At 49.1% G+C, this 17,362-nt stretch overlaps 5 protein-coding genes across 5 annotated transcripts; 2 read left to right on the top strand and 3 right to left on the bottom strand.

The window, feature by feature from the left end:
- Positions 1-609: 609 nt before the first annotated feature.
- On the bottom strand, positions 610-3,965 carry N7537_000428 (Sfi1 family protein; the record flags this gene model as incomplete). The annotated part of the gene is made up of 2 exons (XM_056891486.1): positions 610-3,851; positions 3,902-3,965. 2 exons carry the CDS (start codon positions 3,963-3,965, stop codon positions 610-612), a joined length of 3,306 nt encoding a protein of 1,101 aa, XP_056756481.1.
- Positions 3,966-4,318: 353 nt separating this feature from the next.
- Positions 4,319-4,685, top strand: N7537_000427 (uncharacterized protein; the record flags this gene model as incomplete). Its single annotated transcript, XM_056891485.1, has 3 exons — positions 4,319-4,381; positions 4,438-4,558; positions 4,585-4,685. 3 exons carry the CDS (start codon positions 4,319-4,321, stop codon positions 4,683-4,685), a joined length of 285 nt encoding a protein of 94 aa, XP_056756480.1.
- A 157-nt stretch (positions 4,686-4,842) lies between these two features.
- Positions 4,843-8,572, bottom strand: N7537_000426 (isoleucine--tRNA ligase ILS1; the record flags this gene model as incomplete). The annotated part of the gene is made up of 7 exons (XM_056891484.1): positions 8,339-8,572; positions 8,187-8,278; positions 7,945-8,113; positions 6,632-7,881; positions 6,427-6,552; positions 6,319-6,363; positions 4,843-6,226 (listed from the first exon to the last, which is right to left on the bottom strand). The coding sequence occupies exons 1-7, from the start codon at positions 8,498-8,500 to the stop codon at positions 4,843-4,845; spliced, it is 3,228 nt and encodes a 1,075-aa protein (XP_056756479.1). The 5' UTR covers positions 8,501-8,572.
- Positions 8,573-9,056: 484 nt separating this feature from the next.
- On the bottom strand, positions 9,057-12,524 carry rat1 (5'-3' exoribonculease Dhp1; the record flags this gene model as incomplete). Its single annotated transcript, XM_056891483.1, has 7 exons — positions 9,057-9,663; positions 9,718-10,264; positions 10,329-10,362; positions 10,419-11,615; positions 11,676-11,801; positions 11,854-12,134; positions 12,218-12,524. The coding sequence occupies 7 exons, from the start codon at positions 12,522-12,524 to the stop codon at positions 9,057-9,059; spliced, it is 3,099 nt and encodes a 1,032-aa protein (XP_056756478.1).
- Positions 12,525-12,967: 443 nt separating this feature from the next.
- Positions 12,968-16,690, top strand: N7537_000424 (uncharacterized protein; the record flags this gene model as incomplete). The annotated part of the gene is made up of 6 exons (XM_056891482.1): positions 12,968-13,243; positions 13,299-13,349; positions 13,399-13,594; positions 13,666-14,129; positions 14,187-16,541; positions 16,613-16,690. 6 exons carry the CDS (start codon positions 12,968-12,970, stop codon positions 16,688-16,690), a joined length of 3,420 nt encoding a protein of 1,139 aa, XP_056756477.1.
- Between the last annotated feature and the right edge of the window lie 672 nt (positions 16,691-17,362).

The raw sequence follows: 17,362 nt of genomic DNA, 5'->3' as shown, positions 1-17,362 counted from the left end.
TTTATTATGCCTGGGAGTAGCCAGAGTTGCAGGGGGAACGGAAGGTAGGAGATGTGGGTTTGGGAAGTTGTCTGGATACATGCAGGGGACAAGGCGGAAGAGAGACGTCAATTACGCTTCCGCTCCACTTGTGACTGATGACCATCAACTTGAACAACACAAAGGAGCTAGGTACGAATCTAAACATGTTGTGAATCCAGCGATTGCTATTTCTCAGGGTAATAAATTTGTATTCAAAGAGCTCTAAGTTATCTGGGACAGCTCTACAGAGCTCCCCGATAAGCATTTACTATATCTGACCTCGGCGGGATCAACCAGATACTATACAGTAGACAATTACATATCTCATTGAACGAACATGCCTTCCCCTACAAGTTCTCTAGAAAAGGCCATTTCATAATTTAAGGATCACATTCAATCATGGCAAAAGTACAAAAGAGTATACCAAAGAACCAGAAACCCTTGAACCCGCTATATGTTGCGCCGGATGATGCATTGAATGAAACATGATCGCACCTATTGACAGGGCATGAGAGAAAACATTATAACCATCGCTGATGTACATGAGGCTGAAGCAGCTTCATAGAGATCATATACCGAACAAGAACGTCAAGATCGTCGATTCGCTGATCTACGACCATCTGTCGGGGACTCGGGAGGTTCTTCATCCACAAACCGGACGCTATTTCCCACGGAGCTTCGCCGACCAGTCCGTGGTTGTTTGGAAGAGGTGGACAAAGCAGTCGTAGCCCCGGCTCGAAGTAGTCGACTTGCGAAAGGTGTGCGTAAGGGTGTGGCGGGGGTGGTGGACATTTGGGCGAGGGCTCGCGCCCGGGCGGCTCGTTTAGAAGGAGAGGTCGTGAAATTGGGGGTTGCCAAGGGGCTTGCAGACATCGGATCATGGGAGGTTGTCTGAGATGTTGCCTGGGATGTTGCTGTGAAGTCACTTATTTTGAAAGGTGTTTCTGCCTGCTCTTGATACCAGGGATCAAACATCGCTGATCCGAGGCCATCGCCATTTCCAAAGGTTGAAATTCGTGCAGGCGTGAAGGTTGGACCGGCCGAATCTCGAGCCTCCAGCTTCACTCGGGCTTTGTCCACCCAATCACGGAACATGTTTCTCGAATGCTTCCGCAAATTTCTTTCCCGCATGGCTTCGGCGGTCTCGGCGGTACTACCCATCTGGAAGATACGAAGGCTGAGCTTGCGAAGAGAAGCTGCCGCCAGTCGTAGGACATGCAATCGATATACATTGTCTGCTTGGTCTTCCATCTCACGTCGAATGATGAAGGTTTCGGACATTTGCATCATCTGGCCAAACGCGAGTTGTCGGAAATAGGAGTCATCGGCGTCCTGGCAATCCTGAACTCTCTTGGTTGTTTTGTCGTGCCATTGGACGAATATCTCGGATGCGTCGGCAAGCAATTTTTCGCGATCAACATCAGCAGCTTGTTGCTCCATATCCATGATGATTCGAGTTTTTGATGACCAGGCAGCCAACGCCTTAGACGCGAGGTTGACCTTGATATGCCGCCGGACTTTAGCATACGACTCTTGCCGCCGTCGTTTGCCAGAGTTCACTTTGGCCTGATGCCATTGCTTCATGGACTTCTTCATCAAGAAATAGAATCGAGCATCTTGAGCCCAACCTTCCATCTTGACTACTTGATTATGCTTGGATCGCCAGATCGTAAGAGACTCAGCTGCGAGCTGTGGAGCATAAAACTCAGATGCTACATACTCCCGCTCGCGCTGAAGTTGCACTTGATCACGCCAAATGGCAAATTTAGATCGAACTAAATTTTCGGTTTGATGAGCCTCATGAGCTTCAGCATGAAAGAGTAAACGGGTGTAAGTATCCCGAGTGTTTGTCACGAATCGAGAGAATACTTCCCGCTTGATGCGTTGCTCTCGTATCCTTCGCATTAGCTCAAATCTTTCCATCAGAATCCATTTGTACATCGCCTCCATTTTGATCCGCTCGTCAATTCGAGCACGAAGAGCCAAGCAGCGAAGCGTATCATTCCAGGAGATCCACGCGTTGTGTTGGATTCGATGGCGATCTACCTCTTCCGCCTGTCTGATCATTTCGATCTTCCCAATCCACCGCGAAAGGGCGTTTCGTAGAATCCTAGTATCGACCATCTCAGAGACACGAGAAGCAGCCGGTGCCAGCCGAGACTGAATTCTCCATTCATCAAAGGTTTCTCTGAGGTCATGTTGGCGCCGAGAAACCTGGACTTGCTGATCTGCAAGTGCAATTGTTTTCGAGTGATGAGACCATATCTGAAATACTGACTTCAGTGATGATCGTTTGTTGTGCAGGTCTATTTCATGGTCGCGCTCTCGATTAGTTCTCAAGTTCCGAAGCCAGGAAAGAAGTGACCGTCTTTTGAGTCGATAATCAGAAACCTCAAGAACACGCCGGTCGCAGAAGCACCACCACCAGTCCCAAAACGCTGCTTTTTGAATTTTTGTGTTGCGTACACTGACTGCTTGTGTCTCTGCTGCCTTCAAATCTTGGATCTTCTTCCGCCACGTGTTAAAAGGCCTCCGTAGTGCAAACCGCTGAGCCTTCAACTCATTGACAGCAGTGATCTCGCGCCAGGCATTGAAATATTTGACACCAAGTACATGTCTCCGGGCAGCAGAGGTCCGAGCTACTTCTTCCGACGCAAGTTGGGCCCAATGACTGAATGCCTTTGTCATTAGATATAAATCCCGTGCGCGACTGGCACGCGCTTCAAGGTGCTTGAAGAATCGATCTGTTCGAGCCGAGTGGCGTTTTTCTTGAATTACTCCGCGCCATGGCTCAAAGGCTTGTCGGAGAAGAAGGCCTCGATCATAATTTACAGCAAGTGTTTCCCTGGTTTGGCGAGTCTGTCGTGCTTGAAAGGCTTTTTTCAGCCATTGTGTCAAAATTCGACGGCAGATCGATCGTTGTCGATACATGTTGAAGGTTGATGCATCCCGAAGTAGATCCGAAAGCTGCGGGCGATAAATAAACTCTGGTGGCACCTCTTCTTTGTCAAAAGAGTCGTGTTCTGGGCTCTGCGACATGATTGATTGCACATCTTCGGACTCGGAGGTGTCCGAGGAATCGTATGAGGGTGAACGACGGGGACGTGAGGCTTCGGCAATTCTCCTCGAACGATCACGGGCAACGGCCGACCTCGCAATCACTCCATTAGTCAATGGGGGTTCTTCCGTGACCCCATGCTTGTTTTCTGTTCCATCAAACCTGCTGAGCAATCGCCGACCAACATCCAAGAACTGGCTGATTAATTGTGTCCGATCTGGCGATTTGGTAGGCCCGGAATCATGTCCAGATGTAGGTGACAGTTTTAGTTTAGAAAACTCGGGTTTGCCATTTTCAAGTCGCGACATTGACGATCGAGAGCTAGGGCGATTGACTGCACTTCTCTGTGTAGCATCCTCGCCAATGTCGTACGTAGTGTTGAACGATGCGCGCCGCTTGGGGGTCGGTGGTACTCCATTCGTAATTGGAACATGGTCATGGTGATGGTCAACCGTCTGGCTGTGGGTAACATCCGCTGTATATTGATCATAGTCATGTGTCTCATTAAGGTTCGTAGAGCCGTCCTCGCCGATTTCGATCACGATTCCCATCTGTTGGAGCGCATTCTCGAATTTGTCGAAGAGAGTCTCGCCGCGCACACCTTTGCTTCCCATCTTGAACAGGAAGCGTAGGCATGCATGGCCAGGATCCGCGTTGACGCCATGTTCGCCAATGACTTCATCGTATGCTTCGAAGAGCGCACGGAATGGGAGTCGATCTGCTTCGGGTTTTGTCTCGGCGGCAGCAACAACCTGGTAGAGAAAGCCAACATCTATGGAGGTCAGGTTCCGTTTAGTCAATGAGTGATTGGTTGCGCCCTACCATCGTCTGAAAGAGATGAGATCTCTTCGGTCACCGCTCGACGCTGAGAGGATATCGGAGGCATCGAAAATTCGCGGTCTTAAGGCGCGCTTGTCGCATCTGGGTCATAGAGCTGCAGGACCAAATAAATCATCGCGAAAGCGGGGAGCACCGAGGATGAAAGGCATGCGCGGACAGAGGCCCTCTGCAATCAGAAATTCCAAAAGAATAGGAACAATGAACTACCCATGCGCCATTAATCGAAGTAACGGTAGGCTAAGCGGGTTGTTTTGGTTGTCGCGACAGAAAGATGCAGGACGGTCACGTGGCCTTATGTAACATTCTTGGATTTCCATGTCTTGAGGTTCTATTGGCTTCACATCGGAATATTAAGCTACTTTGCATTTCAGAGCCGCATCCTCACATCATCCTTCCAAGATGCCGGGAAAAACTCGTCCAGTTGAGAAGATTGCCAAAGCTTCAGCCCAATGCTCCGTAGAGGTGTGTAGCTTCTGACTGACCTCATCTCGCCATTACCGAACTAACTAGCCTGATAGGTTGCGGCATACGGCAAGTGTGTTCTTACGGATTACAACTCGGTGCATAAAGATATGTGTGCCAAAGAGTTTATGCGATTGAAGAATTGCTACCTGGTAGGTGACGAGCGAGTGCTGCGCCGTTCGACACGCTAACCAACCCAACAGGCGGCATCCAAAAAGGGCTAAAGAATTGTTCCTTGAAATTATATGTTGGTAGAATCAAAGGCATCGGAAGCACTCAAAGATTTGGAGCCGTTTTGGTATGACGGCGCAAGAAGGAGCATTTGTAAATTATTCTAGGTTGAAGTTCGCTAGTTATTGAAGGTGAACTATTGATGAAAGGCCATATGATTTCATTCAAAACAACAAAAAAATAGTGAAAAAGTAGACTCGATATCTACATATGCTCTTTTGGTTGGCTTTTTAAAGCTTGAGCAGGCGCAACAAGAAAGTGGCATTTTGCACCTCCTGTTCTTCCTGTGAGATAGTACCCTCTTCCTCTCCGGTAGGAAGCTTATCGCCACCAAATGCACTCTGGTCAACTGGGCGGCGCAGGACCTTCTCAAAGGCTTGAGCCTGAGATTTGAAAGCCTCACCGAGGCCAATGTTGTCGGGGTCCGAGATCACGGTGTATTCCATTTTCACATCGTCGGTGGGGACAAGACCAGCCTTCTTGCGAAGGCGTTGAACTCGGTTGATGATCTCACGACCCAGACCCTGATGAGCCAGCTCTGGGTACAAGTTCACATCAAGAATGGTCAACACGTCAGAATCGGTGTTGGTTTCCATGCCCTTGGAGTTGTCAGTCTCCTTGATTCCTCGCTTCACAATAAGGTCACCCTCAACGAGTTCAATGCCATCCACCAAGATCTTCTTGTCCGCGAGATATCCCTTCACGTCATTGCTAGTAAGAGATGGCAAAGCCTTCTTAACTGTTTGAACAGCCTTCTTCAGCTTCTTTCCAAGCACAGGCCAGTCAGCGGACACTGAGTATTCAACGTCGTATTTGGCTTCGTCGGAGGAGAGAACAAGCTCCAAAACGTTAAGCTCCTCGAGAATGTAGGGCTCGAGGGACTTGACATCTTCGAGGTATTGCGGGTCATTATGAATCACAACAAGTGACTTCAAAGGGGTCTTAAGACCGATAGTCCGACGTTCGCGAGAAATACGGCCGAGTTCGATAATGGTCTGCATCCGAGCAACTCTGCGTTCAACAACTTCGTCAAAGAGCTCTTGGCGCACTTCGGGGAAGGGAAGGAAGTGTACGCAGCGGCTGTCTTCGGCACGGAGCGACTCGGGAATGTGGGGAAGAAGGCGCTGGTAGATGTTGTCGGTGATGAATGGAGTGAATGGAGCAAGGCCTCGGACAAGAGTGTAGAGAACCTCAAAGAGAGTGTTCAGGGCGTGCAATGTATCATCAACGCCATTTTCACCCTTAAGTCTCTTGCGGTTGAAGCGAATGTACCAGTTTGTCGTGTTATCAATCAACTCTAGGAGTCGCGGTACAACGGTATACAGACGGTAAGCGGCCATCTCCTGGTTAATGAACAAGAGTAGTGATTGGCAGCTGGCAAGGATCCAACGATCCATCACGTTTGTGTTAGTGCTCTCTGCTGCAGGATCAAAGACAAATTCGATGTCGGAAGTCTTCTTCAGGAGGGTAACCTGGCCCTCGAAGAACTTGTAGCTGTTCCACAATGGGAGAAGCACTTTACTGACGATTTCCTTGACGCCAGTTTCTTTGAATCTAAGAGGCTCCGCACGAACGACAGGGCTGTTGATCATGTACAATCGAAGAGCGTCCGATCTGTTTGGACAATGTTAATGAAAATTTGTATGGAGAACTCCCGAAGAGCGTGAAAAGTGAACGAATCGGAAGTGAAGAGCTGCGGAACTCACCCGTATGAATTCATGATCAGCGATGGGTCAGGGTAATTTTTCAATCTGTGGAATTAGCGTATAAGATAAGGTTCAGGTCATGGTCATATCGAGATGTTGTTTACACACCTTTTAGACATCTTTAGACCGTTCTCTGCGAGGACAATGCCATTCACCACGACATTCTTGTATGGTAGTCTTTGGCGCAGATGGACCCCGATAACGCTGAGTACATAGAACCACCCTCGTGTTTGGCTAAAATCTAACATTAGCGCGTGAAAACCGGCAGAAAAAAAGCCGGGGGGGGGGGGGGGGGGGGGGGGGAGTAACTTACTCGAGACCTTCGGCAATAAAGTCTGCTGGGAAACGGTCTTCAAACTCCTCTGCACCCTCAAAGGGGTAGTGGACACTTGCAAAGGGCATACTTCCTGATTCGAACCAGCAATCAAAGACCTCCGAAACACGTCTCAAGACACCATTTCCTTTCTTAGAAGGAATGGTAATGTGATCGACCTTATCACGATGAATATCGGTGAGCTCGCCCTCATAGCCACTCAATTCCCTAAGTTGCTCGATGCTACCGACAGCAACAATTTCCGAGAAATCGTCACTAACCCACAATGGCAGTGGCGTTCCCCAGAAACGGTTCCGAGAAATGTTCCAGTCATGAGCGTTCCGAATCCAACTGGCAAATCTCCGCTCCTTAACATTGGAGGGGACCCAGTGAGACTTTTCAATGCCATCAAGGATGTCGGGAATGATAGGCTTAACCTTCACAAACCAAGATGGCACAGCACGGTAGATCAGAGGGGTATCGGACCGCCAGCAGAAAGGATAGCTGTGAGTAATCTGGCTGTCAACAAGGACACGACCATTGCTCTTGAGGAGCTTGATGATGCCCTTGTCAGCAACCTTGACGTTCTGGCCCGCAAAGTCCCGGACTTCAGCTGTGAAACAGCCCTGCGGATCAACGGGATTAGGAGGAAGACGAGTCTCGGAAATGACGCCGTGGTTCATGGCGACTTGGTAATCCTCCTCACCAAAAGCAGGAGCCTGGTGAACAATACCCACACCATCCTCAGCAGTGACATATTCGTCATTCAGCACTTGGAAGCCACAGTCCTTGAATTCTTCATAGAAGTAATCAAAGAGGGGTTGGTACTTCCATCCAAGCATGTCGGAACCCTTGATGCGGTCGACGATCTTGAACTTAGCCTTCTTCGGGTCCTTGTAGATAGTCCGAAGAAGAGCCTCGAGGAGGATGTAGTTTTTCTTTGTCGCCTCATCGTAGATCTTGACGTACTCAAAGTTGGGGTTAGCACATAAACCGGTGTGCGATGGAAGTGTCCATGGGGTGGTGGTCCATGCAAGCAGGCATGTATCAGGGTCATCCAACAGAGGGAATGTCACAACAACGGCGGGGTCCTGAACATCCTTATAGTTCTGCTGCGCTTCGAAGTTGCTGAGCGGCGTATTGAGGGCGGTGGAGTAAGGCATAACACGGTATCCGCGGTAGACGAGGCCCTTATCGAAGAGTTCCTTGAAAACCCACCAGACGGATTCCATGAATGATGGGTTCATGGTCTAGATGACAAGAAAAAAAACATTAACACAAGGGCGCAGACAATCAGACGTGCTCGAGCGTACCTTGTAATCGTTATCGAAGTCAATCCAGCGACCCAATCGCTCGATGGTTTGGCGCCATTCTGTTGCGTATCTCATAACAATCGACCGACACTCCTCGTTGTATTTCTCAATTCCGATCTCTTGGACCGCCTGCAGACCAGACATGCCCAATTTTTTGTCGATCTCATATCTGAGTTTTGTGTCAGCCAGAAATTAGGTACACGATCTTGAACAAGTCTTGTCTTGAATCGAATTGGACCTACTCAATGGGAACACCATGCGTATCCCAGCCAAAACGGCGCTCCACATGGAATCCCTTCATAGACCAATAACGGGGGATCACATCCTTGATTGTCTAGTGGAAATTTTTAGAACCACTTGCAACTTATTCGCAAATTGATCGCTGTGATCTTACCGAAGCAAGCAAGTGCCCATAATGAGGGGTTCCGGTAGCGAACGGAGGGCCGTCTAGGAATCCATAGCGTGGCTTTCCAGCCGAAAGTTCAACTTGGCGTTTGAAGGCATCGATCTCCCTCCACCGAGCGAGCACGAGTTCTTCTTCCGCAGGAAAATCCATGACGTGGTGGCTCCAGTGGTTTACGAGAGAAGATTGACTGCTAACAACCTCTCAGGGCTTGCAAGTCCACGGTGAGTCACCCCGCCTCGTTTTTCTGCCAGTGTGCCTTGCCTTAACCCCTCCATCTACACCGCCTTCTACAGCCAGATAGGTATCATGTTAGGGCAAGCAGAAGATGAAAGGACTCCTAAAATAAAGGCAAAGAACAAAGACAAAAATCCAAATGGGTGACGATGACTGGTACATGACAAGTAGATAACGGGGTGAGTAGACAGTATTTTTTACAACCTAGCTATAATCCAGCGCGGGATATACGATTCGAGCAACCTACATATATACAACTTTGAGGTATCAGCCGAGGGCTCGACCCATACATGCTCTACAAGGGCAAACAAAGAGTCCATTTGGAACATCAATTGAGTTCATTTTACATTTCTCTAACTCCATTCCTTGCCCAGACCCTCATTCCCAATTCCCAAACGTGTCAACAGATACTAATAACAGTATTGAAAGAAGCAAGAAGAAATAGTCAGGAAACTGGACCCTCATTTACTTTCTAGTACCGATTATACCCTCCTCCGCCTTGGTTGTGGGAATAATGGTCTCGGTTCTGCCCACCACGGCCGCGGCCTCCACGGTTACCTCCTCTGCCTCCACGATAATCCTGCTGGCCATAGCCTGATTGATGACCGTTATTGTACTGACCACCCTGGTTGTACTGGTTGTTCTGTTGGCCATAATAGTCCCCAGGCTGTTGGTAGCCGTGTTGGGGTGGGTACTGAGGTGGGTACTGGTGTGACATTCCGCCACGTGGAGGGGGAGGTGGTCCTCTGGCGTAGCCTCCATACCCTTGGCCAGGGGGAACCCAGCCAGGGGGCACCATGGGGGCACCACCGGGACCTCCGGGACCACCTTGTGGGGTGGAATTGAACTTCGGGTCAAGATGCGCAGCAAATGGGTTCGGGCGGTCACTCGAATAGTTCATCCGGCCGCCGCGTCCTCTGCCCTGGAAAGGTGCGCCACCGAATGATCGGCCGGAGTTTTGGGACCGGGTCTGGGTGGCTCTGATATCATTTGAATCCAGCATTGGCGTCGGTAGCTTCACCCCACGGAGAAGCATAGACTTATGGACATGGGAAGTCTTTGGGATTGTATATAGGACCCTTTAATCGGTTAGTATACGAAACAAACCGCGGAGATGGGAGGGTTATACTCACGTGAGAGAACGGTCGTCATCAACTCCTGGCATGCCATGTGCCTCCAATGGCGAGACCAACGAGCTGTGGGGGATATAGGTGTCGCTACGCTCGACAATACCGGCAAGGCCGCCACTCACGTCCTCTTTAAGGGGATATTGTGCCGGACCAGGCTTCTTGGAGTAGAAGTTCGCGACAAGGTCTTGGTACAAGGGATTTCGGTCGGATAGCAGCAGAACTTCCTGACCATGAGAGTTGCGACTCTTTTCATCCTCAGTAAGGAGAGGATACACCTTCGCCATGGCGTTTAGAAGACGAGTTTCGTCGATGAAAGGAAGAAGAATCACGCCTTGCCAGGCAAATTTCTTTCCGTTCAAATCAAGGGGGAAGTCCTCCGGGTAGAAATCGATGATCTCACTATCGGGATTTTCCATGAGAGGATGGAAAACCTTCGGCAGTGCGTGGTTAGATGAGGCAGGCAAGACTCCCATGAGCTGTTCAAATGGTTTGAAGATTGTGCCCTTCTCAAACTGAACGTCCATATCGGCGATGTCAACGAAATCGGCGGCTGTACATTATGTGTTAGCTTCTTTCTGGGAAATCACAGGGAAAAGATGAAAGGAAAAACCGACCAAATGGCGCATAGTGCCTTGGGTAATACCAGGTCTGTCATCAAGTTAGCGAAGCTCAATCGTAAAATTGAATGGGAATTGACAACATACCCAAGAGGGGCACCCCTGGAAATAGTATCGCAAAACCCAACAAAGACCAATCGCATATTCGCGAGCGACCTGGTGGCGGAATTCTAAATCTTTAGGGTCCACGCCGAATTTTTGTTCATAGTATCGATCAGCGTATCCTGGCTCCCACAGCCTGACAGTGTCTTCTTGGGCCTCGTCTTGTTTAGGCTTCTCGGAAACAGGAGGAACTGGCAGAGGAGAGTCTCTGCCCGGTGTTCCTGTCTCGGTAACCTCCTGTTCAGCTACATCTGCCTTTCGTTTTCCAAGAACCCCGGGAGAAGTCTGCTCTGGGATTTCACTTGATACATCCTCACTGTCTGTGGCCGGATTTTCGCTGTCTCCAGAGCCCTGGTTGCCCTTCATGAGTTTACTCTTCAGCACAGCAGCGGCACTCTTATTCTCCATGTTAGCACGGTACACAGCTCCACGGTTGATGACCATGCTGTGTGTCAGCTCTCTGGTCTCCTTATTCAAGTGACCTCGGCCAGGGGTGATGAGTTCCATGGGAGGGGCGGACTCGCCGCCGCGAGAGCCAGCTGTCAAGTCACGCTGGGGGGAACTCCGCCTTCGCTTTTGAGCACGCTCTTCATTTCGAGCCGCATCCTGCTCCTTGCGTCTCTTTTCATTTGCCTGCTTTCTTTCATCCGCTTGCCTACGACGTGCAAATATGGCATCTTCTTGTTTAGCTAGTCCTTGCAAGATGATTTGAGCGTTTTTCAACTCAACACTTCCATCTTTGGTAAGGTAACTCCCCATGGCAGGAAGATTATCACGCCAGATCGCGATCAGCGTATCGATTCCGTTTTCGCGAATATCCAACGAAGGCAGATGAGGAAGGAAATCGTTTCCGACGAAGAAACACATGAAGACCCAGTCATCTAGTGCACGTTCAAGGTCGAATGGGAACGGTTGCTGAGGAACACGAAGCTCCACGGCAAGATATTCTCTTAGCACGGCGACATGAAGCCAAATGAATGGCTTCAGAGGGGCAGCGTGCTGCTTCTCGTCGAATTCTCCACTCTTCTCCTTTGGGCGGCCAAGACACTCCTCAGCCTTGTGGCCAGTCTGTCCACAAAGTCTGCAACCCCGAGGCCGTGAGTCTTGGGCAAACACGTCTTCACGCAGGACTCGGAAGTAAGGCTCGTGAGTACCAAGACCCAGCATGATCAGATCAGCATCCTGTTAGATTTGAAATTAGTGATCTGAGAATATTGATTTAGAAGATCGCCATAAACTTACTAAACCATAAATGACATGACGAGTGTTGGGGTCATGGTTAGGCGAGGCTCGCTGCGATCGCACAAAATTCATGATCTTGTGCTCTCCTTCTCCTGGGACCGTGGCATCCGAAATGATGATTTTTAGCTGTCAAAAGTTAGCGCGTTCATTGGTACCAATGAAATAGATTGAAACATACATTTTCCCAACCCGGGTCAGTGTTGAGCTTGTAGGCGATCCAATACCGCAACGAGGCGGCAAGGATATCCATGAAGGGCGTTCCTGGCGTGATGACGTTGCTGTCCCACGTCTTCTGAACAACCTCCTCCCGAATCAACTGTTCACCGGTTTTCGTAGCATGCTGCTGGGCGAGCATTTTGTGGAGTTCCTCTTTCTTCTGATCATTCTCCTTGGCCTCTTGCGCTGAGCGGAATCGACGTGCGCGCTGCTGGTTCATCTTCGCTCTTGGGGCGACGCCATCTATACATGGTATCGAGGTTAGTGGAAATCACCAATTTGGAGAACACGAAAGAATTGCAAGCTCCATTAGAATATACACATACCAATCGCGATCATGAGAAGCTTTCTAGGGCGCACCATGTTGACCACTCGATCGGTGTACTTGTAGATTTCCATCATCATTTCCTGCTCGTCCGCTGGGGGAGGCTTCCCCTCGGGATGAGTACATGGATGAACAATACCGTTCATATCCAGGTAAAGGTTATCTTGCTCCTCGCCATTGGGGTTCGGACGGGTGATATCGATTGGGATTTCTTCTCCATCGACCACTTGGGCTTGCTCCTCAATAACCGGAGAGACAATCTTCGGATACTTGTTAGACAGCCATCGGAACAGCGCGGGTACACCCATGATGGCAACGCGACACTCGTGAGGTCAAAATTGGGCGAGTTCTCGTGTCGCAATCACTTGATGGCGTTCGTGCAGGCGCAGGCGCGATCTCTTTGTTCGCGAATGGGATGCAATTTGAGGCAGTTCAGATAAGATACAGTCTCCTTTAAATCATTTAACAGGGATAAAAGAGATGCAACCGCAGACCTGATCGCGGTGCAGGTTGAGTGTAGTGGCAGTGAGCTTACCGTTGACGAAAAGATAAATTCCAGGCGGTCGGCGATTCTGCGGGTTGAGCCAAGATCGGCGTTTAGCCCCCCTTGGGCAGTACAATAGGACAGCTTTCTACTGCAAATAGCGAACCAACCAACCTCTTCACTTTTTTCACTTTTGTTCTCTCATAGATGACTACCAATTTCTACGCCCTCGGCTGGCAGTGACCATGATATTGCGCATCAACTACCATGTTCCGAATCCTCGAGTCGCAAGCTCCGGCCAAACAAACGGCTACGGACACAATCGACGTATTAAGCAGTAGACTGCAGAGTGCTACATTGTTGGAAGATCGTCGGGCAGCAATCCAAGGATTGAGAAGCTTTGCAAAACTCTACCCTGCATCAGTCGCTTCCGGTGGCCTACGGTCATTGATCAGCAGTCTACGCAATGACAGTGAGGATGTGGACACTATCAAAGTGGTCCTCGAGACACTTTTGATGCTCTTCACGCCTGATGAATCTAGTGTGGGTATTTTGTACTCCGAATAGTTTCACTCGAGTCGCTCATGTATAAATTTAGCCTGAAGCGTCGGACGAAATAGCTCTGTGGCTGGCAGATGAATTCACTCAGGTACGCATCATGACCCCGGTCCCGAGATGATAAACTAACATTTTTAAAGCGACAAGATAATATAACTACCCTACTTGACCTTTTGGAAGCCCGCGAATTCTACTCCCGCCTTTATTCGCTCCAATTGATTTCCCACATTTGCAGCGCACGACCAGAACGAACACAAGAATGCATTTTTACAGCGCCACTGGGTATTTCCAAGCTAGTCAGTGTCCTGACAGATGCGAGGGAACCAGTACGGAACGGTATGTCTTGTTGAATATTTGCGTCCATGTGGGACATGAGAGGTTGGAGCTGACAAACTGTTTTCTGCTAGAGGCTCTTGTCTTGTTGATTGCTTTGACCCCCGCTTCGGAAGAGCTACAGAAGCTGGTGGCATTTGAGAATGCATTTGAAATACTTTTCTCACTTATCGAGGCGGAGGGAGCATTGACTCATGGGACCGAGGTAGTGGAAGATTGCCTCTCCTTGTTGGCTCACTTGTTGAGGTTCAATGTTTCCAACCAATCATTTTTCCGCGAGACCGGTTGTGTTAAAAGAGTAACACAGCTGCTTCATGAATGTCAGCAGGAGCCAGAAGACAATGAGCCGGCGCCACAGTGGACTCTGGTCCACCGAGATAAGAATGTCTGGGGCCTCTTGGCCATCATCCAGTTGTTCCTGATTCGCGGTGGTATGAGCACACCCATTAACCAGACTGCATTCTGGCAGAATGGCGTGACAGAGCAAGTTCTTAGCATTGCATTCGGTCAAAGGTTCAGTGTTAGTGTGACCTCAAAGGTAAGATGTTGCTATTACCCATCCTTCCTTGCCTGTACGTTTGCCTAACAAATACAGGCCTTATCAACTTGTGCCGATCTGATCCGCGGCAACTCACCGTTGCAGGAAAGGTTTGGTGATATCGAAGTTCTGTGGGGCTCCTACCCCCGCGGCGACAAGGCTGCCAATGGTGATGTGAATGGACCTTTACGCATCAATGTCATCGAAGCATTTTTAAAGCTCAGCCTCGAGCCTGCTCCCAACAACCTTTTGGACGCACGACTTGCGGCCTGCGAATGTATGAAAGCGTTTTTCGCTCATCATCCTGGAATTCGCATGCATGTGCTCAGGCGCGCTATTGAAGGGCATACCAGCGGGCAGGATCGGATTCCCAATATTCTATCTGTATTGCTCACTGCACCAGAAGCGCGAGGGAATGCCGATCCGTATCAAGTGTGGATGGCCTGTATTTTGATGTTCCATTTGCTCTTCGATGATGCAGAAGCGAAGGCAACAGCTATGGCTGTTACTGAGGGTGATGCTGAGAGCGGCGAAGAAGTCGTCACCAGTGTCCAATCTGTCGTTGGAAACCTGATTACTGGTCTGCAGCGCGGAGATGACGAAAGGATCACAGTCGGTTATCTGACGTTGCTCTGTGGCTGGCTTTTCGAAGATCCAGACGTCGTTAATGATCTTCTTGGAGAGGGTAGCTGCATTCAAACCTTATTGCAGGAAATCAAGCACCAGCGTGCCCCAAGTAAATTGGTACCCGGCCTTTGCACTGTGCTGTTGGGTGTCATTTATGAGTTCTCCACAAAAGATTCCCCAATACCTCGCATTACGCTCCATAAGCTACTCATCGAACAGCTTGGCAGGGAACAGTATATTGACAAGATCACGAGACTTCGAGAATGTCCCTTGGTTCGCGACTTTGAGGTCCTTCCCCAAACCGCTGGTGGTCAGCTCGAGGGTGGACTGCCGGAGGTGTTTTTTGACCGCTCATTCGTTGAGTTCCTGAAAGATAACTTCAGCCGATTACTTCGTGCCATTGACCGTGAACCCGGGTTTGAGATTTCTGTTGTTGCCAATGGTATCGAAAAGGGAATTTCGCGTGAGCTTGTTGATTCATTGCGTGCAGAAATTGAAGATCGCACCCAGACCCTTCAAACATTGGAGTCTGATCTCGTTAGCATCCAACGGAGGCTTGATCAAGAGCAGTTGGACCACCGAAAGACAAAGGAATACAATGCGGTTGAGTTGTCAAAGGTTCAACAAACCAACCAATCTCTACAACAACGCCATGCGCAAGAGCTATCCGAACAGCTATCAAAGCTTGAAAACGAACATAAGCATCACAAGAACGAATTGCTCAAGCAGCATAGTGATCAGCTCCGTGCCATCGACCATCAGCTCAAGCAGACTTCGACGGAATCTGAAAGCAAGAGCCACAAAGCAAAGGAGTTGAGAGAGCATCATGAGCGGGAGGTTGCTGGTCTGCAACTAACCATTCGTGGCTTGGAGTCGGAGCTTTCTCGCATCCAGGAACAACATACAGGAGAAGTTGTCAATCTCAATAAGCAACTTCAGGAGTTAAAAACTATCATCAGCCAGTCCAATGCGGCCCACGGTTTACAGGTCACTGATCTTCAAAAGAAGATTCAAGATTTGGAGAGCACCAAGAAATCCCACAATGGTCAAGTCGATAACCTCAATAAGAAGATCCAGGAGTTGCATGACACGATCAGCCAGTCCAAGGAGGCCCATGGTGGACAGGTCGCCAGCCTTGAAAAGAAGATTCAAGACCTAGAAAACACCAAGAAAGCCAACGATGGACAGGTGGCAGAACTCAACAGGAAAATCGAGGACTTTGAAAGCACGAAGGGAGCTCACGATGGAGAAGTCACTGATCTCACCAAAAAGTTGCAAATCCTGGAATCTACGTTAGCCACAGCCAAGCAACATCACGAGGCGGAAGTCAGCGACTACAAGAGCAAAGTTGAAACCTTGGAGTCTACTCTCTCTACAACCAAGCAGCAATATGAGGCTGAATCCACTAGCCACAATGATACAGTCAGAACTCTCGAGTCAAATCTCGCCGCTGCCGAAAAAGAGCATGAAACCGAGATCGCAACTTTAAAGCAATCTGTCGCAGCTCTGGAGTCAGACCTTGCCAAGGCTCAGAAGTCTAGCAATGATCTTGAAACCGCCCAAGAAGGCACCGCATCTCAGACCTCTGCTCTGGAAGCGCGAGCTAAGGAGGCCGAGACCCACGCTCGTAGTGCGGCTGAAACCCTCAAAAGCATTCAGGTCCAGCTCGACAAGGCTAAAGCTGAAGCTAAAGAAAAGGAGGAGGCTCGCCAGTCAGCTCAGTCTGAACTGGAAGACCTGCTGATTGTCTTTGGAGACCTTGAGGCTAAACGAACGGAGGACAAGGTATGTTTAATAGCTCGATACATTCTCAGCCTGCTCTTTCCTCTCGGGGATCTGACTAACGATTATCTTAGAAACGGCTCAAGGAGCTCGGAGAGGAAGTCTCGGAGGCAGAGGACGACGACGATGACGACGATGAGGAAGATGAGTGATGGGTATGTGCTCATGTGTAAATAGTCAGGCAAAAAAAGATTCCAGTTCTTCAGTGATTCACAGTGTGATGCCACAAAATGCCACATCTCGAGTAAATAGCTGTTGTGTGTCATTTCAAGGCTAATTTATTTCTCTCTACTCTCTCCACATGTTCACTCCCATTTTACCGACCTAGGGGGGTCATAGCGGTCTAAGGTGATCCTGGCGTCCAATACGAAAGATTATTGAATTTTATTTTGACATCTTCCGTTCCTCATTCGTGCATGTTATATGGATATAACACCTTGACTTACAAAGTCTCCCAGGGATAACTATTTGAGTCTATGCTGCATACACATACGAATTCTAGCAGGCTAGCACTGTGCTACCTACGAAGTTATACGCCCCAGGCCTGATAGTGGAACCTGCAAATATGTATGTACAACCCCACGAATACGCAAGATCAATTGGATGCAGTCAAGCCAAACGCAATAATCGAATTGGACTTGTTAATCGAAGTTGATTTGACCGAAGACTGAATCCCCAAGGCAGTTTCTGCTATTTGTAGGGTTCGCGTTCAAAACAGGCGATGCTGGCTAAGTTGGAATTTTTGGATAACATGTTGATTTCATAGTCTGAATTAAGACTCATTTAAGCTAGTAGAAAAGTTGCACCATACGAATACATGCCTG

Source organism: Penicillium hordei (assembly GCF_028827395.1).
Source record: "Penicillium hordei strain IBT 12815 chromosome Unknown utg000001l_segment0_segment0, whole genome shotgun sequence".
Lineage (NCBI taxonomy): Eukaryota > Fungi > Ascomycota > Eurotiomycetes > Eurotiales > Aspergillaceae > Penicillium > Penicillium hordei.
Note: the sequence above shows the minus strand (reverse complement) of the source record. Positions and strands in the feature narration are given on the sequence as shown.